At 42.1% G+C, this 22,584-nt stretch overlaps 1 protein-coding gene across 5 annotated transcripts in view; it reads right to left on the bottom strand.

The window, feature by feature from the left end:
• The window catches only part of ZNF536 (zinc finger protein 536), a 443,894-nt gene that overhangs the window by 232,198 nt on the left and 189,112 nt on the right, over positions 1-22,584 (bottom strand). For all 5 annotated transcript variants that reach the window (XM_053400278.1, XM_053400281.1, XM_053400282.1 and 2 more), the window contains one exon: positions 4,258-6,429. In XM_053400278.1, coding sequence (XP_053256253.1) covers positions 4,258-6,427 — 2,170 coding nt within the window. In that variant the 5' untranslated portion in view covers positions 6,428-6,429. The remainder of the gene's footprint in view (positions 1-4,257; positions 6,430-22,584) is intronic.

The following is a 22,584-nucleotide window of genomic DNA, read 5'->3' as shown; positions in this document are numbered from 1 at the left end:
TGAATTCAGAACTACTATCATGTTAAGAGCACCAATTTATATAAAAAAGAATTCATTGGTTAAGATCTGGAAAAAAAATAGTTTCTCAGGCCCTACTGACCCAGTTTGCAACAAAAAAGGAATCGAGTGATGCAAATTAAGTTCTGAGACATTGTTATGTGGGCTTAGAAATTGGTTAAACAGTGTTTTTGTAGTAATTTCTTAATGGCTGTCTCAGTGACTCTTTTGCTTTAACTTTAGGAATCACAGACTTCCTTTATTTTCTGCAGGTTTATCTTCAATAAGTAGCAATAATTATGCAACGATTTAAATCTATTTCTTTGGGAACCTTACAGTGGGTAAAAGAGTAGTAGAGAATTTTTCCCCCTCCAGGTTAAATTAATAGAACATTATTGCATTTAGCAAGAAAAAAGTTAACGCTCTACTATTTGGCATCTTGCATCAATGACATGCCTCATCATTTGGATGCTGCATTTCTATTCATAGACAACAAAGAAAACAATTAGAAATTATTCATCCAACTCACACGACTGAAAACAAAATTCAGTACATAAGTCTGCAAGTTTGGAATAAATGTCATTGAACCTATGGTGCTTCAATCATTATAAACAGTAAAAAATTAATTTAAAAACCCAACATGAATTGACTAAGGCACAGAAATGCAGGTTCCACTTTGAAAGTGAGAGCAACACAACAGCGATAACTTTACAGTATTTCCTGAGATAAAGGAAGATTAAAGACAAACAGATAGTTTTTGCTTCTGGTTAGTGTTGGCAAACTTTTGGCTCACTGGAGAGAACTGGAGAGGGATGCAGGGTCATAAAACCACAAATTTTGAACACGGGAAGGCAAAGAGTGGGCACATAGGTGCCAACTCCCTAGGGCCCTGGGTGCCTGAGCACCCACAAAATTCCCCATGAAGGGACTGGGCACCCACAAATTTTGGTGCCAGGGCTATGCACACATCATCACGCCCACAACCCCGGGCCAAGCTGGTACTCCTGGCGGGGAATAAGAAGGACCCTGCTGGATCAGGCGAATGGCACATCCAGTCCAGCATCCTGTTCTTACAGTGGCCAACCAGGTGTCTATTATGGGAAGCCTACAAGTAGGGCACCTGAGATTTCCAGCAACTGGTATCCAGGAGCTAACTGGGCAAAGAAAGAGAGCATCAGTCATCTGTCTTGACTCTCCCACTTTCATACAGATGATGCTTGGGCAGCTGGAGGCATTGCTTATATGGGAACAAGCCGGGAGATCATTAAATGAGATTGGCTGCAGGGCTGGTCTAGACACCTGCTGCTGTTTGTGTGTTTGTTTCCCTACCCTTCACCCTAAGCTCCCACAATAAAAAAAAAATTTAAAACAACTTCCAACCATAAAAATAAGGTTGGTCCTAAAACATACACCTCAAGTTTCAAAAGCCAAGGTATAGACATGTGCTCAGCATTCTCCAAAAACTGTATAATGAAGGTGCAAAACACACCTTTGTAGGGAGGGAGTGCCACCGCATAGGGGCTGCCACAGGGAAGGGCCATCTCCATCTCCCCCCAAGCACTGGCGGAGGAACTGGGGTGCAGAGGGAGTGGACTGCCCCGGCACCACTATTCCGGTAGGGTGCCATCACAGCGGCCCCCCTGGACACATGGCATGCACCCCCCACGTGCTGGTCACCACGCCCCCAGAACACATGCCACGCCCCCAGAATGCATGCCACGCCCCTGCAGGAGGCACGCCATGCCCTCGTGGGCGGCATACCATGTCCTCAGGGGCGCCAGCCACGCCCCTGCCTGCTCTCCACCCCCGGTAGCGGAGCATGCAGCTTCGCCACTGCCCCCAAGCCTCTGAGGGTGGAATAACTACCAAGAGTGCCCCCTCTGCTGATTTCAGCGCCCAAGAGGGTCCTGTACGGGCAGAAGAGGTCTTTCAGATATTTGGGGCCTAAGTCATTTGATCCTGCTTCTAGGACCAAATATTCCATTAGTACTTTTGTTTGGCAGAACAGGCAAAATCTGAAAGAGCTTGCTTGGTTTCATCATTCATAGTTTTAATGGCAGTTTTGAGATCTACATGCCAGGGCTGATGTGCAAACAGGCAGATTTCAAAAGTCCAGAAGACAAAAAACAAAATGGACCTCATGAAGAGGATTTCTCGCATTTTTGCACAGGTTGTCAAAAGCTTCCTATCTATGGCTTTCACAAGAAAGGTAGCAGCAGATTCGAAAATGGCTAAGGTGACTTGTTTTTCAGGTGATTATTCTAAAGCAAATGCTGCAAACATGCTGGCCAACCTTTGAGGAAATTGTTCGCAGTGAAGTGGCAGCAGCAAAAAGCACAAACTACTTTTTTATGCTTAGAATGTTGACAAGTTCAGCTTATGTAGAGAAGAAAATCTTTATGTTGTCCTATTGAATTTTCAATCCTCCTAAAACAATCCAAACAACTGAAACCAGCTCTCTCCTGCTTTCCTCGTTTCCTACGCACACAGGATTTTCAAATGTGTTTCACCACTAATAAATTGTAAATGAGGCTACAGTTCTAAGAGTAGTCAGTGTGTTTCATGGGTATTTAAACAACAGCATTAAGCACTATAGGAATCTGTGGAATGCAGAGGACAGATTTATGTGTCTTAAAGTGTTTCTTTACTGGTTTGTTATAAGCCAACCCCAAACCAGCACTTTCTTTCATATTAATCTGGCCTTAGAAACGGAGGATACTGGAGCATGACAAGAACAACAGAAATAAACTGGCATCTACTTAATAACTGTAACAGTGGATTGCCTTCAATACTAAAATATTTATCGAAACTAAGGGAGGGGGTGAGACTGAAGAGAATTGCCTTCAACAGCCTGCTACCAGATCTTTAACAGTGGGCAATGTAATGCCTTAAGGTCTCTCAAACTGTCTTTCATTTTCTAGACTTAATGGCTGATTGCAGAAATCAATGTTGCCATTAGTAACAGAGTATTTGTTATGGCATGATTTCCTCTGTTGTTAGGCCTGCAGAATGATTACAATATTAGTGAGGTGCTTTTGTTATAAAGGGGCTGAAGATATAACTTTCAATTTACTATCCATTAGTTCAAGAGTCGAGAAATGAGAGATGAAGCCAGAAATCTTACCTTTCTTTTTTGCTTTGGAAAAAAAAAGAGTGCCAAGGAAGCTCAATATTGAAGATAGCTTCAATGAAATATTATTTTGCTTTCCTGTTTGGTACACAGCAGGTTGACATTAAACACAACAGAATATTTTTTTAAAGAAATCATTTCATCCTTACTCGTGTGTGTGTGTGTGTTTTCAGCTCAGGAGTGTGCAGCCTGTGGACAGCCACAGGGCAGCAATAGGGGCACATATAGCTTTTCATTCAACTCTACGTATGTCCCCAAACCATGTGTATTCCTGGCCTCTGGCCTTGAACGTACACCACAATTAGTCACATAAATGAACCGTGTCCCACCACTGAATATGGCCTTGTCAAAAGGCAGCAAGGGCAGGGTTTCAGGGAAGGCTTAATGGAGAAGTGAATGGGAGTCAGCATGTAGCTATCTACAGGCTGAATGTCTCTACATTAAATAGATAGTATTGCATATATCCAAATTAGCATATTAATATACAAGCAAAAAAACAAACATTGTGGTTTGGAAGCTGCACACATTGTATATAGCTAGAGCAATCCTACTGAACTTAACAGTGTGTGTATGATCAAGGCAAAAGAAGGTACCTTGCAGGATCAGGTCAAAGGGAGCCTATTAAGTCCTGCATCTTGTTTACACAGTAGCCAACCAGATGCACCAATAGGATGCCCACTGGCAGGATAATGGGCAACAGCACTTTCCCTACTCATCCGCAGCAATTGATATAACCGCCTCCAAATCTTGAGGCAGGACACAGCCATCATGACTAGTAGCCTCATCCTCAATGAGATAACAACATTTTCCAGAGCACAAACTTACAAACCCATTTGATCCCTTCTCAGACAAATGTTGCTAAGAGTTTATATTACCCTTTCACTTGAAAGTGGGAGCCTGTAAGGATGAGAACTTAGCAGTAATAGTGAAAAATGGAATAAAAAAGTAGAATAATACAAGGATAATGCTTTGAATAAGTTGCAGGCTTTGAACATGATATCTTTTTAGCAATCTGATGGGAGGCATTGCTATCTTATTAGAATGTGCAGGCAAGGGAAAGCTTGGAAGAATTATATAAATTAGTCCAGATTGTGGGCAGGGCGGGGGGAGAAAGATTAAAATTGGCATACCTGAAGAAGAAGGTGAAGAAGGATGTGGGCTGTCTTCCTGGGCACTTCCTGTCTGAGAGAGGCCACCACCCATTCCACTTTCCTCAGTAATGTTGGAGGACCCAGGCGTTGTCGACCGGCTGACGGACTGAGACTCCTGGTCACTGCCTGACCCACGACGCTCTTCGATGCTCCCCTGAAGGATCTCTTCTTCCACCTTCCTGTCTCTCTTGTGGACTCTGGAATGAACGACGACTTGGTGGTATGTTCTGAAAACCCTGCCGCAGTCGGGGCACTCGGTTGGCTTCTCTTTCACATTGCTGTGGCTCTGCATGTTGAAATCGAGCCCTTGGTTCATGCCGTGAGACAGAAAATCTCTACTGCCTTCCAAAGGGTCTAGTTTGTTTGACAAGTCTCTCTGATTGCCCATTTTAGTGCTGTGAACCAAATCAGCAGGCATTTTCTGCTTGGAGCCATCTGCTCCTACTAACACATACTCCCGCTTCTCCTTATCAAACATAACGCCGGCGTTTGTCAAAGTGTCTTCGTGGCTTCGCTGGATCTGGTGCTCTTTAGACAGAAAGCCATGCTCCATGGCCATGCCTCTTGCCATCAGCTGCCAAGCCTGATAGCTGTTTACAGGATCCATCTCGGCTGCCTTGGCTGCAGCCTGGAGCCTTTCTATACAGCTGGATTTGAGAGGAGGCACGAGGTTAAGACAGCCCAACAAAGAATGCTTGTCCCCATCAGTGAGGCTATGGCCAATGCCAGCAATAGGGGACAGAAGCTTGCCCAGCATTTCCCTCTCTTTCATGGGCAAGTCCCCCTTGTTGTAAGTCTGATTCTGCTCACTTAGACCCGCTTTGTCAGGAGGAAGGAAGCCGCTTTGCAAACAGGATAAGTACCTTGAGTACAAGTTGGCGTGAGCTTCCTGTGACATGCTGCTGATGGACACAGGGACTTCTGAGTCATTGGGAGATTTGTTTTTCACAGACAGCTTGTTCAGGTGGACCTTCATGTGGTTCTTCAGGAACCAGGGCTCTTTAAAGCGCCTCCCGCAGATTTGGCAGCAGTGCTCAAATGAATCCTTGTGCTTCCTCATGTGGCCCTTAAGGAACCAGGCTTGGCTGAAGACTTGGCCACACACCTCGCACCGGAACTCATTCGCAGCCTGCTCTCCACTCCCATTCGAGCCCTGCCCCTGAGCCGATTCAGCAGTTATGTGCGCTTTCTCCACGTGACTGATCAGCTCCTCTTCCTGCGACGCGGCAAAGTCGCACAAAGTGCACTTGTAAGGCTTGTGAAGGATCCTGATGTGCCTGTCAAGCTCCTCCCGCTTCTTAAACTTTCCTTTGCAAAAAGTGCACCTAAAACCAGCGGCGGTTGCCACCACTTCTTCCTGTACGCTGGCTGGCTTTGGAGAGGGAACAGGGTTGGAAATGTCGGGGGTGTTGTGATTAGTGGGCACAGACAGGTTGCAATTAGCCAGAGGCATAGGCTGAGAATGCGGATGTGCTTTGACGTCAGGCCTTGGTTGCAGGTGGCTGCTCTTCATCTGCTTGTCCCTCAGTATCGCCCTCTCTTCCAGCTCGTGCAAGAGCCTGTTTTCTTCTCGAACCCTCCCGCGGCCTTTGCCGAGGTTTCCGAGCTTGTGAGTGCGCAGGTGGATCTTCAAGTTTCCCTTCTGAGCCGCTCTGTGGTCGCAATAGGGGCACTTGAAAGGCTTCTCCCCTGTGTGGGTGCGCATGTGGAGTGACAGGATGCTGTTGAAACGGAAACGCTTCCCACATAGGGGACACGGGTATTTTCTGTTCTTCCTGGCATCGTCCTCTATATCACTCATCTGGGACATGATGCCTAAGTTTTGTCCGTTCAAGAACTGCTGCAAGTCGACCCGCCCGTTCAGACTAGTATCAACCTCTCTGCTAAGCTGGTTGGCTAACAGGGCCATCTGACTGCTGATGGGCTGGTTTGCTAAGGACATGTGGCTCTTGTCTTCTAGGAGCGTTGCTGTCTTTTCATCGGGGTTCTGCCTATTCTGAAGCTCTGGGAATGCATGGCTCAGCTGGGATGTGATCTGGTGGAGCTTCTGGCTCATTGAATACTGGCCATTGAGGATGGAGCTGTTGAGGTGGGCATCAGCTTCGGACACAGCTGAAGAAACGCCAAGGCACAAACTAGCTTCCTCCATCCCTGAAAAGACGAAGGATTTTTTTAGATTTAGACCTATGAAAAACTGATTGCATTCAAAGTGCACCCAAAGATATCAAAGAACTTCAATCAATGCCTCTATACATACATACATACATACCATATATATATATATATATATATATATATATATATATATATATGCAAGTGTATAGTGTACTATTGTGATTATGTTTCAGCTTAATTATACAGTGCCTTATCATCCTGCATACTTTTTGACAGCATGTATTAATTAGGATATTAAAATGAACACATCATCAGTTTGAATATCTAACTCTTAAATAAGTCAGGCTCAGCTTTCAACTTCGTTCAGCCCCTTCCCTGTGAAATGGCACCTGTTTACATTTTCCAGTCTATATAAGAGAGAAATGCTATGCATCTTGCTTGCTTCCCCTTTAAAAAAACAAAAATAGAAATCCATTTATAAAACTTTCAGTCCCATTAAGCATATTCAATAAATTCCACATTCTACAATGAGAAAGATGTTTTTATGATTTGACCAAGGGTGGGGAGGGGGGGAGATGGCATGATATTTACTGGTACACAATAAAACAAGATAATGTTTGGGGGGGGGAATAAAGTAAAGGACAAGCTTTCGAACAATAAAAAGGATTTTGCTTTAGTCAACAAAAAGTGCAGTAATATCTCATTAAGCTGATTAGTATGCGGCTTAGAAACAGTACTAGGTGCTGTAACACATGATTATAATCATAAAAATCCTTCAGTGTTTGCAAGTAAGCATTAACGAGGTATATTAAATTTTAAGGAGACTGCGACTAGCAGCTTTGCAAACCTCTGAGATTAAGATTTAACCCTTATGTTACAAAGCAATTGTTCCTCCATCATCTGAAAATGGTACCCATCTAAAGAGGCATAAATTACCTCCTTAATTTGTCACGCAGATCATTCAGATATTCATGGTTAGAAAAAAGTTGCTTGATTTTAGCTAACCGTCTTCATTTCGCAATTGGGGGAAAGAGGCGATCTAAGGGACTCTGATTAGCTTTAAAAGAGCTCTCTTCTAGAACTCGATAAAACCCAATTAAAAGCCAGGGAAGGTGTCACAGGAAGCTTCAACAAGTTTAAGTATTTTTAATAACTTTCTCAATATACAGTAATGAGTACAAATGGTACCTACAAACTGTGTGCTGCAGAAAATTAGAACTCAAAGCTGTTTGTTAAACAGGAGCGCTCCGTGCTGGTCAGCATAATTGTCCCTAATAATAATCTTCTCTCCTTGCCATTTTCTCTCCTCCATTCAAGGAATGGGGGTGGGGGGTGCATCAATAAAAACTCAATTTTAAAACTGTACAAACTGTTACTTCTGAGAAGCACTTAGAAATGGAACTTCTGCAATCCAATGAAAACACACATTAAGATCTGCGCTCTAAATTCTTTCAGTCTTTCTGGACTATGAAAATGACAAAATTCCTTCATCATGAGAATAGGCCACTTAATCCTTCACATATTTCCAAATTTAAAACATTTTGGCTGTCCTCCTTGGTCCAGAGCAGGGGTTATAAAACTTTGTCAAAGCAACCAGTAGTCTCTTAAGGGAAGGAACCTCTTTCTCTGCAGTGGCTCGTGCAGCTTTTTGTCGTTTAACAGCCTTTAAACCTTATTTGGCACGCCTAGGATCCCTTTGCGCTTTTTCTCATTGAAATACCAAATCTTGGGCCAGGAACCCAGAAGTTCCTAGCAGCCTGAGCCAGCATGGCCAAAGAGCAAGGATGATGGGAGCTGGAGTTCAATAGCATCTAGAGGGGCCACAGGTTTCCAACACCTGTCAAATATTTCCGCCCCCCACAAACCTCTTAAGCAATGTTTCCCACACAGCATTTCAAATTGCATGCTTATGTTGCTGTACAGATCAGACAGAAAGCAGGGGTGTCTTCCTCCAACGCCTGATTTCTTTCATCATACCAACCTCGAATTCACTGAAGCTGTTGACTTGGCAGGTGCAAAGGCTGCCAGAACTATATAACACACCTCAGCTTTCTGTTTTTTAACCCGATGGAAGCTGGTTTGAGGAAAAGCACATTGGACAAGAGCATTTCTCAAGAAGTTACAGAATACCTATGGGTGCAGCTTAACATCACAGGCCCTTGGCTTCAAAAATCACCTGTAGGAGCACGATGGAGCCAGAGCAAGTGGAAATGTGTAAGCAGCCAAAGATGATTTATTCCCTTGCAATGGAAAGGTTGTTGCATAACAGGGCTTTTGGTCTGAGACTAGAACGACACTTAAAAAAAACAACATTCTTGTAAGAAAGAATATTTGGATATTTGCTAACTGGACTGTGAAACTTTTTACAAGGCTGATTTGAGGTACAGGAACACTGGACTAATGCTTTATTTTCCTGCTTTTTTAATGTCATTTACCTCTTCTGGTGGTGGACAGGGAAATATTAATACTTACATCTAATCACTGTCACGTAGAAGAAATCTCTAATGGTGAAAACCTATGCCGGGATCAGGACAACAAATCTGGAGGACACAAGGCAGCTTTTAACTTCTGTTTCTTAAACAGCAGCTCTGGATGGTGCCCAGAAATCTATTTTGGGGACTTGGGGTGGTGGAGCTTCAAAAGCACTTTGTAATACAACATGGACTGGGGTCTATGATTCAAATAAAACAAGGGCAAAAATCCCACTGGCTGTGCCTACACACTTGGACTTTCTTTAAAAAAAAAAAAAAAACAACCCTCTTTGGATCCCAGCCTTAATATTCCAGAAGAATGAATGAATCATAATGCTTGCTGTGCTATATTGTGCATGTCCCGGCCTTGTTTGAAATACAACCATTTTTGCACCAAGGCATTTACTTGAAACCACCTACACCTCCTAATAACAATAGCAATGCTACACTGGTCAGTTGCCCATTATTTTTAAAGCGAAGGGCATGCAAATTTAGGAGGGATGGGGGAGAAATAGGCAGTCATCCTTCAAGATTCACACTTCTCCAAATTTTCAAATGCAGTTCTCAAGCCAAGTAATGTGTACAAGGATGCATATACGTAGGTAAAGTATGCTTACAAATGCATGTACTAGTAAAAATAACAGTAAATATTGCACATTTCTTTTAAAAAAATTGTTTATCAAATTCAATATTATGATTAGAAGAAATGCACCCTAAAATGCTGGTGAATTTTCATGAGTATTTAATAAATAATAATAATAATAATAATAATAATAATAATAATAATAATAATATCACAAACTGATGTGGAAATTTGGAGAATTGAACTTAAGATTGGGAAAAGGAGCAAGGGGGAGAATCCCAAAATTTATTTTCCCATCCCTAATAAGCACCAAGGTCCATTTAATTGTTTTCACAGGTGAAAACAGAGATCAGCTTGAAACCCTGAAGTTCTCATGTAAACGATGCTCTGACACCCATATTCAACTATTTTTCATTGCTGAAGGTTCTTATCCACCTGTTTTAAGCTGGTTTCATTTATTACGCAATAGCCTATTTTCCGCCAATTTAGAAGCCAAGAGAGTATTTGTTCTTTTCATTACAGTCATACTAGAAAAATCTAATTGCCCTGCAATAGGTTATCAACAGTTCAAAATATATCCCGGCAACTACATGGTATGAAATTGCAGGCTGTGTACTCCATGATGTCTCAGCGTTCATCTGTATGCATATGCATTAGGGACAAGAGAGTTTTACTTATCATTCTGATATTATATTCCTAAGTATATGTCCAACTTTACCAATCACCCTAAGAATTGAGGGCAAGAACATTTGAGGGCAAACTAAGAACAAACTAAGAAACTAAGAACATTTGAGGGCAAATGTTGTCCCTATTTTCAAAAAGGGGGAAAGAGAGGACCCAAATAATTACCGCCCAGTCAGTCTGACATCAATACGAGGGAAGATTCTGGAGCAGATCATTAAGCAAACAGTCTGTGAACACCTAGAAAGGAATGCTGTGATCACCAATAGACAGCATGGATTTCTGAAAAATAAGTCATGTCAGACTAACCTGATCTCGTTTTTTGACAGAATTACAAGCCTGGTAGATGAAGGGAATGCAGTGGATGTAGCCTACCTTGCTTTCAGCAAGGCATTTGACAAGGTGCCCCATGATATTCTTGTAAAGAAGCTGGTAAAATGCGGTCTTGACTATGCTACCACTCAGTGGATTTGTAACTGGCTGACTGACCGAACCCAAAGGGTGCTCATCAATGGTTCCTCTTCATCCTGGAGAAGAGTGACTAGTGGGGTGCCACAGGGTTCTGTCTTGGGCCTGGTCTTATTCAACATCTTTATCAACGACTTGGGTGATGGACTCAGGGGCATCCTGATCAAATTTGCAGATGACACCAAACTGGGAGGGGTGGCTAACACCCCAGAGGACAGGATCACACTTCAAAACGACCTTGACAGATTAGAGAACTGGGTAAAAACAAACAAGATGAATTTTAACAGGGAGAAATGTAAAGTATTGCACTTGGGCAAAAAAATGAGAGGCACAAATACAAGATGGGTGACACCTGGCTTGAGAGCAGTACATGTGAAAAGGATCTAGGAGTCTTGGTTGACCACAAACTTGACATGAGCCAACAGTGTGAAGCGGCAGCTAAACAATCCAATGCAATTCTGGGCTGCATCAATAGGAGTATAGCATCTAGATCAAGGGAAGTAATAGTGCCACTGTATTCTGCTCTGGTCAGACCTCACCTGGAGTAGTGTGTCCAGTTCTGGGCGCCACAGTTCAAGAAGGACACTGACAAACTGGAACGTGTCCAGAGGAGGGCAACCAAAATGGTCAAAGGCCTGGAAACGATGCCTTATGAGGAACGGCTAAGGGAGCTGGGCATGTTTAGCCTGGAGAAGAGGAGGTTAAGGGGTGATATGATAGCCATGTTCAAATATATAAAAGGATGTCACATAGAGGAGGGAGAAAGGTTGTTTTCTGCTGCTCCAGAGAAGCGGACACGGAGCAATGGATCCAAACTACAAGAAAGAAGATTCCACCTAAACATTAGGAAGAACTTCCTGACAGTAAGAGCTGTTCGACAGTGGAATTTGCTGCCAAGGAGTGTGGTGGAGTCTCCTTCTTTGGAGGTCTTTAAGCAGAGGCTTGACAACCATATGTCAGGAGTGCTCTGATGGTGTTTCCTGCTTGGCAGGGGGTTGGACTCGATGGCCCTTGTGGTCTCTTCCAACTCTATGATTCTATGAATGCTCAGCATCTCCAAAAGGCAGAACATGGCAGGGGGTGTGGAATAGGAATTCATCAGGATCAATTACCAGAAATTAGAAAGATACCAGAAAATACCAGAAACTACTAGCTTTCCTTAGTAAACAGAGACAGTTGTAACATATATAATACACAATCAACAAACTGTAGCTGATCGGAAAACCTCATGCGGTCTGAAAAACAGGGCAGTGCCCTGTCATCATCTGTAAATGACACCCTTGCCCTTATATGCATGGAAATTTGCAACTGCTTTTACTCAGTGTTTCCCTTCTCATAGAAGATCAAGGCCACTTGAATTTCTGAATACTCTGAGTAACTGCAGAATCACACCTTTTACCCTTTACATTTTACATTCAGCCAGTAGGAATGTTCTTGGGAGCAGAGATTATTTATCACCCATAGATGTTCAAGACCACTTTAGTCCTGAGTAACACTTGAATTGAGTATTATGGAGAAAGCCTTGTAGAATGGATGGCGAAATTTTGTTAAATAGGAGTCTTATTGTTGTAGCCGAGATGCGGCTTAACTAAGGTTGTTATGATGTGATAATATACTCCTGTTAAGAAATACAGAGCGCCAGACTCCTGAACCTTTTCAGGGTCATTAAGCAGCTGTAAACATTATTACAAAAATAAACCAGAGATTTCATGCTTACATTTTAGCCCAGAGCTGGGTGTGCTGAGCAAGTGCATTTTTTTTTTTTATCTCTTACAATCAACGCTGGTGACATTTGGGCATCCAAACAAATTACATCACAAATATTACTGCACTGGTCAGGATACGGAATGGTTTATTTGCCAGATGATTAATAAATAAACAGTAGGGCGGTATGGTTGACCTATTCTTCGTTGACAGATATGTAGGCAATGCTAAAAGACATGGCTGAAATAGTTAAATCTTGACAGAAGCAGGAAGGAGGGTCTATTCATCTTAACAGGATTATTAGACTCAATCAGCCGAAGCATAACTGACATTGCACTGGATTTTGATCTATTCTTTTGTTTTTCTTTCAATCCAGTCTACCCCTATGTGCAATAATTTGGTCAAGCATTGCTGGTTAATTTTTATTCACAAGTATCACTAAAATTAAGAATTAAATACTGCATGGGCAGTGATGTATTATATTGTAAATATATTAAATCCAGTTTTGGTAATATGAAAGGTTGAATAATGGGTACAACTTGTTGGGAGTAATGTAAAACTTCCAAGAGCTAGCTCCATCTGATCAACAGCATCATTAAATGAAAACATTTGACAAAAATGACGATTAAATTTTTTCCCCTTGATTTTTTTTTGTTTAAGCAAAATTATTCATTAATTTCTATAGGAGTTCTTGTGTAAGACTTAATCATATTTTCCGGCATTGCCTATGATGTTATATTCAAGTGTGGTTAGTCTAGGGTGTCAATTCATAACAAGCCAAAATTATTTATTGTTAAAAATAGTTTTAACCAAAATTAAAACAGATGCAACGAGCTGACAAGCCATGCAGTCAGTTTATTGCCAGTTTGCATATAACTCGACAACATCTCATTTACTTTTCCCTTTTTCACTGTATGCTTAGCTGAAAATAAGCAATGGATAATTGACATGGATGTTCAAAATTCTTCTAACTTTCAGAAATACCTATGTGTTTTTCTTTCTTTTTTAGATACCTTACCTGTTGGAATTAAAAACAAACTATTTACAGACAGCCATTCTTGCTTAAAGCATACTAATCACAATGTAATCATAATATGACCACTAGAAGCCAAATGACAAACTTTGTAGAACAGCCAATGAATTGAAAAAGCAAAAGCTGGAGCCAGGTGCTGGGGGCGGGGCAGATTAGTGTTGCTCCCATGCCTTCTGAGGGTAGCGTGTCACTGATGCTTCCTGGAAAAGGGTGGGGCAGGGCATGAGAGCAAGACACTGTATGGTCCTGGTGTCAGGAGCATTGGACTGGCTCTGCTGCCCCATCCTCAGTGTGTCTTGCTCCCTGCTCCTTGCCCCTCTCCCTCGGAAACCAGCAGCAACGCTCTTTGTTCAGAAGGCAGGTGAGCAATGCCACCCTTTTCTGTGCACTACGGGAGCTACAGCATAATTTTGTTCAAACTATTAGATTTTACTTGCATGTAAAACAGAATAATATAGAGTACTACATGGTTTTTTTGGTTTTTTACCAAGCAGTGAAAATTGCTTTAATGGTAAACATTTGATCCAATGGAATTATCTACCTCTGGGACAAGTACGTACTGTGCATGGGAAAGAACTTCTGACACCAACATCTGCAGCAACAGTGCTTGATGGGTTATGCCCAGTGCAGGCATATCAGAGAACACAATGCTTAAGGCAAGCAAATAATGACCCCATGTCATCTTGGGACTGCCACTGGCAATTGTAATAATTAAACTCCTAGTCATTATAATTCCAGTTGTTATTATTATTGCAGAAAGTTTTAAAATTCCTTCCTTTCATTTCTACCTTAATTATGTTAACCTTCAGTTGGTCTAGAAAATGGCTTGGGATAGGAGACTTTGGGGGACGTGGAAAGGCAGGAAGTTTCCAGATTCCCCAAATAGTTCTTGGGGAGACAGGGTAGACAATGGGAGAACTTTCATCTCACCTGCAGCATTGGCAAAGGGGATGCAAAGGGCAGAGGTTTGCTCAAGTGTCTGCCTCCTAGACGAGGGAGAAAGTATGTGAGCTTCTTTCCTTTCTTGCAGAGCTTATTCATAGTAGTAATAGAATAGGTAAACTGTGTTAAACATAAACTATGGAACTCGCCCCTAAAGGAGGCAGTAATGGCCACCAACCTAGATTATTTGAAAACAGGACTGAGCATATTCATAGGGGATTAGATGGGCCATTGGCCTGACCCAGCAGGCTCTTCCGATGTTCTTATGCATTGAGGGGCGTAATCTGAGGAAGAGGGTGTTGGAAGCTAAGACTTTGGAATGAAGTGCTCAGAAGAGAACTAAGCAGAAAGGCACTCTCAAACCATAGGCAAGAGATAAGAATTGAGAAGTGGCCTCTGTTGTAGAACTCTAGAATATTTCCTAAGATCAGTTTGTGCAAGGCAGAAGTTTGCTCAAAGGTCTCATGAAGTGCAAGGGAGTTTGGATGGGATCAGAAGAACAAGAATAGTCAGTGTGGTGCTCTCCAGATGTTACTGGGTTACATCTCCCAACATCCTGGACTGCTGGCCCTGCTGGCTATGGAGTAGCAGTCTTGTAGCATCTGGAGGGCACCATGTTGCCTACCCCTGAGACAGATGGTGACAGGAGTTGAGACAGGAAGAGCAACATATTTAACCCCCTGCATAATCTGAAGAAGACTATTCTATAGTCTCCTCTTCTTTTAAAACATCATATGGCACAGACAAAAATGATAATAATATGTAATCATCCAGTGTGAATTTGTCTCAGCCAGGACTGTAGGATCAAGCTCTTTGCAACTCATGCATGCACAAAAAAAAAGATGAAAGCAGAAAGGGTTAAGCCCCTGCAAATCAATCTGCCTATATTTAAAAACAATTTAAATCTGCAAGCCCCCCCACTGCCACACTTATGTTGATCATTTCATTTCCATTTCATAGGGGCTTAAAATGTGATTCTGTGCAAAACTAAGTATAATGTGAAATGCACATATGCAACAAAGATCAAAAGCAGAATTGAGAGTGAAATATTCATACAAGGTAGCCCGGCGAGATTTTGTTCACAGGGGTACCTGTCAGGAGCGTAAACTCAGAAAGAAATCATCAAATAAGTACACAACACTATTGCTAAAACTCCAGACATACAAATGGAGTGTGAGTTGTCTGAAATGCTGGACTGTGGCCAGCTTGTTGGCTCAACTGACTAATGCTTTGGCCTTTTCATCTCCTCCAGGTCTCAGTTCAGTTGCTCCGACTACTGGTTAGGTCAAATGCCTGTACCTGGTGCTGTCATCCCTGGCATTCGTTTTAGAAGCAAAAGAGATGCGGGGAGGGGGACACACAAAGTCCATAAGTTCCCTTTGACCTAAGCCGCTGAAACATCTGTTGGTTGAGTCATGAGCTGCTTGTTGGCAAAGTTTGACAGCGACGTTGCCTGTTGTGGATTATCTCTCTCAGTGGTAGGTGTCAGTGGAATAAATAGGTGTGTTTCAAGGGGGAAAAAAGCTCTCTCATAAACAGAGGCTGTGTGTACTGCCATACATTTGAAGTGCACAACTTATCCTAAACAATCCTGGGAACTGTAGTTTGTGAAGGGTGTTGGGAATTGTAGCTTTGTGGAGGATAAAATACAGTTCCCATTATTATTATTTTTGGGGGGGGAGCCGTATGCTTTAAATATGTGTTGTACACATAGGCTAGATTACTCTTATCAAATGAAAGTTTAAGGACCAATAACATGCACAGATGAAACCAATGATGAAAGTGCAGGTTGAATGGCTACGTTGGTGGGCTTTTTTGGGGGGGGATTACTTAATAAAATTTTTGTTCATTGTAATTGTATTTAAATATTCTACAAAACTAAAAAGGAACAAAAACTTTGGCTTCTTGGAAAGCTTTGTATATTGAAGATTGCTCCTTCACCTGTCAGGTGTCATCTGGGGGCAGCTATTCCATCAGTCTGCCTCAGCAGGGACATAGAAAGCAGGGCTCCCTTCCTCACCTCTGCTGGAGGCCCAGTTCCATTAGGCACCACCTGCCCTTGAACTGTACCAGCCAATCATTATGGGGACAACTGTTCAGAAATTGGTGCCTGAGTTTGGTTTTGATCTTCTCTTCCCTGTTCCTTTTCCTCTTGTGTACTGTGTTTTTTGTTTGTTTGTTTAGGTTGTATGCCTGCAGGTAGAGACTGCCTCTTGTTTTGATTGTTATATAAGCTGCTCTGGGAGCCTTTTTGGCTGAACAGCCTGGTACAGATGCTATAAATAAAATAAAATAAAAATAATTAAATAAGGTACATTGTCTACTTTCTGTAGGTCTTAGTTGAATACAACCCAAAGACTCTATTCAGACCTCTGGATCAATTTGCAATGTCCAGACAAACAACAACAGGTGCAATCCTCCTTCTTCCAGGAACCGCTTATTCACAGCTCTTGTACCCTCCTCTGAAAGGACTACAGAACAGGGAAGACTTCATAGATAGATTGAGGAATGAAATGATTTTTATTGATATGTGCCCTGAGTGTTCTTGCACTGCTTATTTTTTAATAAATAAAAGCATAAACCATTTATATTTGAAACAGTAAATGTTCAGTCGTGCCCACTATGGAGCATCAGTGCATAACATTATTCAACCTAATAATTACATGAGCATTTCAGACATTTGGATAATCAGAATTCTATATAAATGGTTGTTCTTCTTATATCTAGTTATGGTGATTGTGGGGCCACATAGAGGAATTAGAAGGAGAAAAGGATTCAGGGTTTGATTAAAAATGATCTTAATTTGATAATTCATGGGAAAGCTTCTATTTGTCTTGCTTTAGTCCCTACAAGCATTCATTATGGGAGAGAAATAGTCAGGGGAAATAGCTTTCCCCCCCTATTTATGCAGTGGACACAGGTGTCATGGATATATCAACTATTTGCCTAAAACCCAAAGACTTTCAAAGCTGTCTCAGTAAAGGAAGCAACCCTTAATTCATTTATGCATGCATCTGATTTGCCTCAGATTACATCAAGCACTGTGATGAGATATAACTTGACATACCCCAGTGAAATGTATAAATAAATACATGGCATGAACTTAAAGAAATAGTGTTCCTTTACAGATGTGACCGATTGCTCCTACACAATATGGATAGATCAGGGTGTACAATAGAACTGAGGCCTCCATGCTGAGAGCCTGTGGACCGCTGGAGGAATTCCATGTTGGGGAGTGAAACTGTAAGCTGCCATGTCACATGCCCAGAACAGAAATAAATATAATCAGTATTCACTGTTGTTACTACATTCAGTCTGCAAACATTTTGTAATTGATTACGCCCTTCCCTATTTGCACTGTGCTTCCTTTGCACTCAAATGAAAAGGGCAAAATAACATTACTGCAACCTGTGGTAACACACCACAGTGGACGGCACACAAACAATGAATTTTGGCAGAAGACAAACTGCAGCGACACGGAAACAGAACTGTGTGTAACGAATGCAGGGAGGAACAGAAAATGATGCCTTCATACATATATGTCTACGTATTAAAGAAGAAAAATCGACTATAATTATAACAAAAATACTTCCCTCTCACTAACATTAACAATCTGCCTCTCTTGGGTTAATAAAAATGTTAAAGTGGCCATAACAGAGTTTTCAGCTGTGTGCCTAGGGATGGTCCACAATATCCAGCATGGCACAAACAATAGCTGGTGCTCCTTGCACTACAATCAAATCACATCCCTGGATTCCAGAAGCAGAGCCATCTGACCTGCCAGAAAACCTCCTCACAACAAAGGATCAAACTAAGTGTGATGTCAAAGTTCTCTGATCAAAACCTCCTCTTTCCACCCCTCCTATTCGTTTTCAGGAAGCCGCCAGGAAGCTGCCTTAACTTAAGTGTCACAGAATCATAGAATTGTATAGTTGGAAGGGATTCTAGTCAAACCATTGGCCCATGTAGCTCAGTGCTGTCTAAACTGGCAGGCAGAAATCTCTTTGGGATTTCTGGTGGGGGACACTCCCAGCATTATCCAGAGATTCCAGAGATTGAACCTCAGACCTTCTGCATGCAAGGCAGGTGCTCTACCAGTGGGTTACAGCCCTTCTCCAAGGTGGTTGTGGGGTGTCACTGCACTGGGGTGCTTCCACAAAACACAGTGTTTCCCCAATGGAAACTGATCCCTCCCTGAAGTTGCCATTAGTCCCATGGAAGTGGGATGGGGGACACATTCTTGCATCAAGCCCATCATTTTTCTCTAGCAAAACTAATAGGGGGGTTTGATAGTGGGGTAAGGCCTTCTGCCTTAATCATTTAAGGTCAGGAGATCTGATCATGGACACACACACCCCATTGCGGTTGTTTTGGCCCCTACCTGCAAGAAAGGGCCATAGCTCAGTGGTGGAGCATCTGTCTTGCAAGTATAAGGTCCCAGATTCAATCTCCAGCATCTCCAGATAGGGCTGGGAGAGACTCTTGCCTGGGAGAGACCCACAGCTGCTGCCAGTCGGTTGGATTGACCAATGGTCTGACTCAGTATCAGGCAGTTTCCCATGTACCTAGGAGTTGATCTGACAAGTGCAGAGCACTGAACATCTGCCTTGACCCTCAGAGACATGTGCAGAGGGTAGAATTTATCTCTCTTCAATGGAAAAGTAAGGACCCTTGGGAGGTCCCTCTTTTCCAGCATCAGATGAAAGGGCAAACAACTTTTCTTCCCACAAAACCATTCATGATTTGCACCTGTTTTCCTGATGCGTTTTCTCTGCATAGAGATTATTTTCAGAAATGAGTCAGTTAACACTTCTGAGGTTCAAAGCTGGTCCCACTGAGAAAACAGAAGTTTTCAGAGGCAGAAGGAGTAGAAGAGGGAGGTGCTAAGAGCCGAGCTGATGGGATGTAGGTGGATCAAGGGAGGAGGAGAAAGGGGAATGTAGGCTTGAGCAGCAATGTCGATCTTTCCTTTTTTCTTTAATCTTCAAAAGACAAAACCCAACAATCACCCCTTTGCAGAGCTCAGCAAAGGGAGAATATTGCTGTCAGTACAGATTTGCAAAAGATTTCTTAATTTTCACAATGGAAAACTGACAGAAGTACTGATCTCCCTCACCACAACACACTGTCTGGGCCCAGGCAAACCTCTGCTTAAATCAACTACCACCATGGTTGTGTTTATTAACGGAGTGTGATCTGGAGAAAGGAGAGTGAAGCTCTCAGCTAGTAGCTTTTAAACCACCACTTTATCTTGCCAAGCCTTCATATGGAGATAAGTGGTATAGTCTTCCCACAATGCAGTTTACTTTCACCAAGCACAGCAAAGTTGTGGCATTGATCCTGCAAGATCAATCTATAACTTAGTTTTTAACTCTGGGATTCTTTACTCAGTTGGTTAAGGTTGCCATATTTCAAAAAGTGAAAATCTGGATCTCCTCGCGGAGATCGAAACTTTCCCGGAGGACTAGACCCATGCTCCAAAGTGGCAAGCCACTCTCTATGTGCATTTCTGAATGAATGCTTGGCTGGCAAGTATTACATAAATGTAATATTAGTAGTAGCATTAAATATTATCATCATCACCTCTATGAATTGCCAATTTCTTAAGCTTCAGTCATAGAATCATGGCATTTTAGAGTTGGAAAGTACACCAAAGGTCATCTATTCCAACCCCCTGCAATACAGGCATAACCATGTTAAAGAATCCCTGCCAGATGCCTATCCAACCTCTGCTTAAAAACCTCCAGTGAAGGAGAGTTCAGCACCTTCCAAAGGAGTCCATTCCATTGTCAAACAGCTCTTACTGTCAGAAAGTTCTTCCTAATGTTAAAGTGGAATCTCCTTTCTTGTAATTTGAATCAATTGGCTTAGAGGTCCTACCCTCTTCCATGTGACAGCCCTTCAGATATTTGACAATGGCTATCATATCACCTCTCAGTCTTCTCTTCTTTGGAAGATGCACCATATGGTTCCTTCTATCTGCACTCCTCCCAGTGTTCATTTCTCCTCTGGTTACTGCTATGGATACATGACTTGACTACCTATCTCCAGGCACTGGGGTCGTCTGCAAGGGATTCCCACATGGCAGCCTTCATGTCACATGTAACACAGAGTTGGTCTGCCTACCAACCAAGCATCAGAAGCCAGCTTCTCATAGAGCTCCTGCCCTCTTTCATTCTGTGGACATGACCAAGCCAGTGTAGACATCACTGAGACGGAAATGTGAACATGCTAGGAATATGGGCTTGAGAGAGCACATCTTTGTTTGGAATTCTGTCCTGCCACTTGATACCCAAAATCCTCCTGATGCAGTGCATGTCAAAGGCATTGGGGGTGTTGCTCTTGATGGTTGTAAGTTGCCCACAACTCACTTCCATAAAGCAGCATGCTCAACACGCAAACCTGGTAGATCTTCATCTTGGTATTGGACATTAGCATCACATTCGCCCACACCCTTTTGGAGAGGTGAGCCATTGCCATAGCTGCATTGCCAATAGGCTTGTCCAGCTCTGCATCAATGGAGAGATTGCTAGTTATGATGGAACCCAGATAGACAAAATTGTCTACCACCTCAAGTGTGTGATCACCAATGCTGATCTGTGGAGTGCTGGTGACATCCTGACCCAAGACGTTGGTCTTCGTTGGGCTTATAGTAAGGCTGAACCCCTGCAGGCTTGGGCAAAATAGTTGACAAGTCTCTGTAGAGCTTCATCAGAGTGTGCTGTCAAGGCTGAGTCATCTGTAAACAACATCTCATGGATAAGGATCCACCACACTTTAGTCTTGGCACAGAGGCATGCCAGGTTGAACAGACCCCTGTTGCTCCTTGTATGCATGTATATACCATCTTCAGTTGAGATGAAGGCATATGAGCAAAACATGGAGCAGAATATGCCAAAGAGGGTTGGGGCAAAAACACAGCCCTGTTTTATACCACTCTTTATTTAGAATAATCATTGAAGTCCTTTATCATTGAAGTAGGATTTAATGACAATGTGTGTGATGCTCTGTCTCACTTCAAAGAGGCAATCTAAGGCCTGATCCAGACATTACTCTGGACTTTTTCCAACTGCCCACAAGCAATGGAACACAAGTGGTAAAAGTCTATTGAGTGCAGTCTTGCAGTAACCTCTACAAATGTTCCAGGTAAGTTTCATTGAAAAGATCAACAATCCCTAGCTGCATTGCTCACATGAATGGAAATGCAACTATGAAAAACAGCTCAGTAAGATAGGAATCCTCAGCTTACTTCATTCTGTGGCATTCATGCTGACAAATGGTTTCAATACCTCTCAACATTGTCAAGCGTCATGCCACATATGGTAGTGCATTAAAATATCTCTTTAACTGCATTTAAATTTATCCTCCTATATGTCACCAACTGATGCTACACAAGCCAGATACTTTGATGGGAACTGAAAAAGTACATTCAAGACATATTTGGCAAGACTGAATTTCTCATTCTGCAATGCCAAATTATCCAAGAATTTTACAAGTCAGTACTATCAAGCTGGCAACCTCCCTTCCAGCTTTCAGTTAGGAGGAACATAAAACATACATTCTTTCACAACTTCAGACCTTTGGCTTTTATATTTCATTTTATGGAGAATATGTCAGGCTTTCAAAAGGCCCCCTTGTACCCACTTGCCCATTTTCACAGAATGATGCAGAGGGACAAGTATCTAAAAATATTGGAAGACTTAAAAATTATGGTCACTTGGAATAATCAGAGCTATTCATTTATAACCCTGGATTATGAAAATGCCTGTATTGTAGGCCCTTCACCAAAGAGCAAACTCTTTGACTTCAGTCACAGTACCTATTCATACGATTGCAATAGCTTTAGCATGTTGTAAAGCAAGTAGATCAATTTTCAGCTCACTATTTAAGGGAAATACACCTTTTCGTCTTTTGTATAAATTCCATATTCCAGCTATCCACTATAAAAAATAATGAACATAATCATTGCAAATGTACAGCTCTGCATCTGAACACAATACTTGCAATAATATAATAATAATGAGCATAATCGCTGTAAAGTGTGCAGTCTTCCACTGTCATAAAAATCCTTTCAAATCTTTGTAACTGGGATATTCACCTAATTCACAGTGCAATCATATACACATCTACTCTGAAGTAAACCCTACTGAGTGCACTGTGACAATCCCAGGTGTGTGTGCACACAACTTAAACTGTCAGAGATGCAGGGCTGAAACCACATGTCAAACAAATCACACAGGTCTTGAATTCTCTTTTAAAAAGTTAATTTTATCAATGTTGTGATAAATTACATCTTCTCAATGCAATCT

This window comes from Podarcis raffonei, chromosome 8, assembly GCF_027172205.1.
Source record: "Podarcis raffonei isolate rPodRaf1 chromosome 8, rPodRaf1.pri, whole genome shotgun sequence".
Classification (NCBI taxonomy): Eukaryota; Metazoa; Chordata; class Lepidosauria; order Squamata; family Lacertidae; genus Podarcis; species Podarcis raffonei.
The sequence above is the reverse complement of the archived record's forward strand: the minus strand, read 5'-3'. Positions and strand labels throughout refer to the sequence as shown.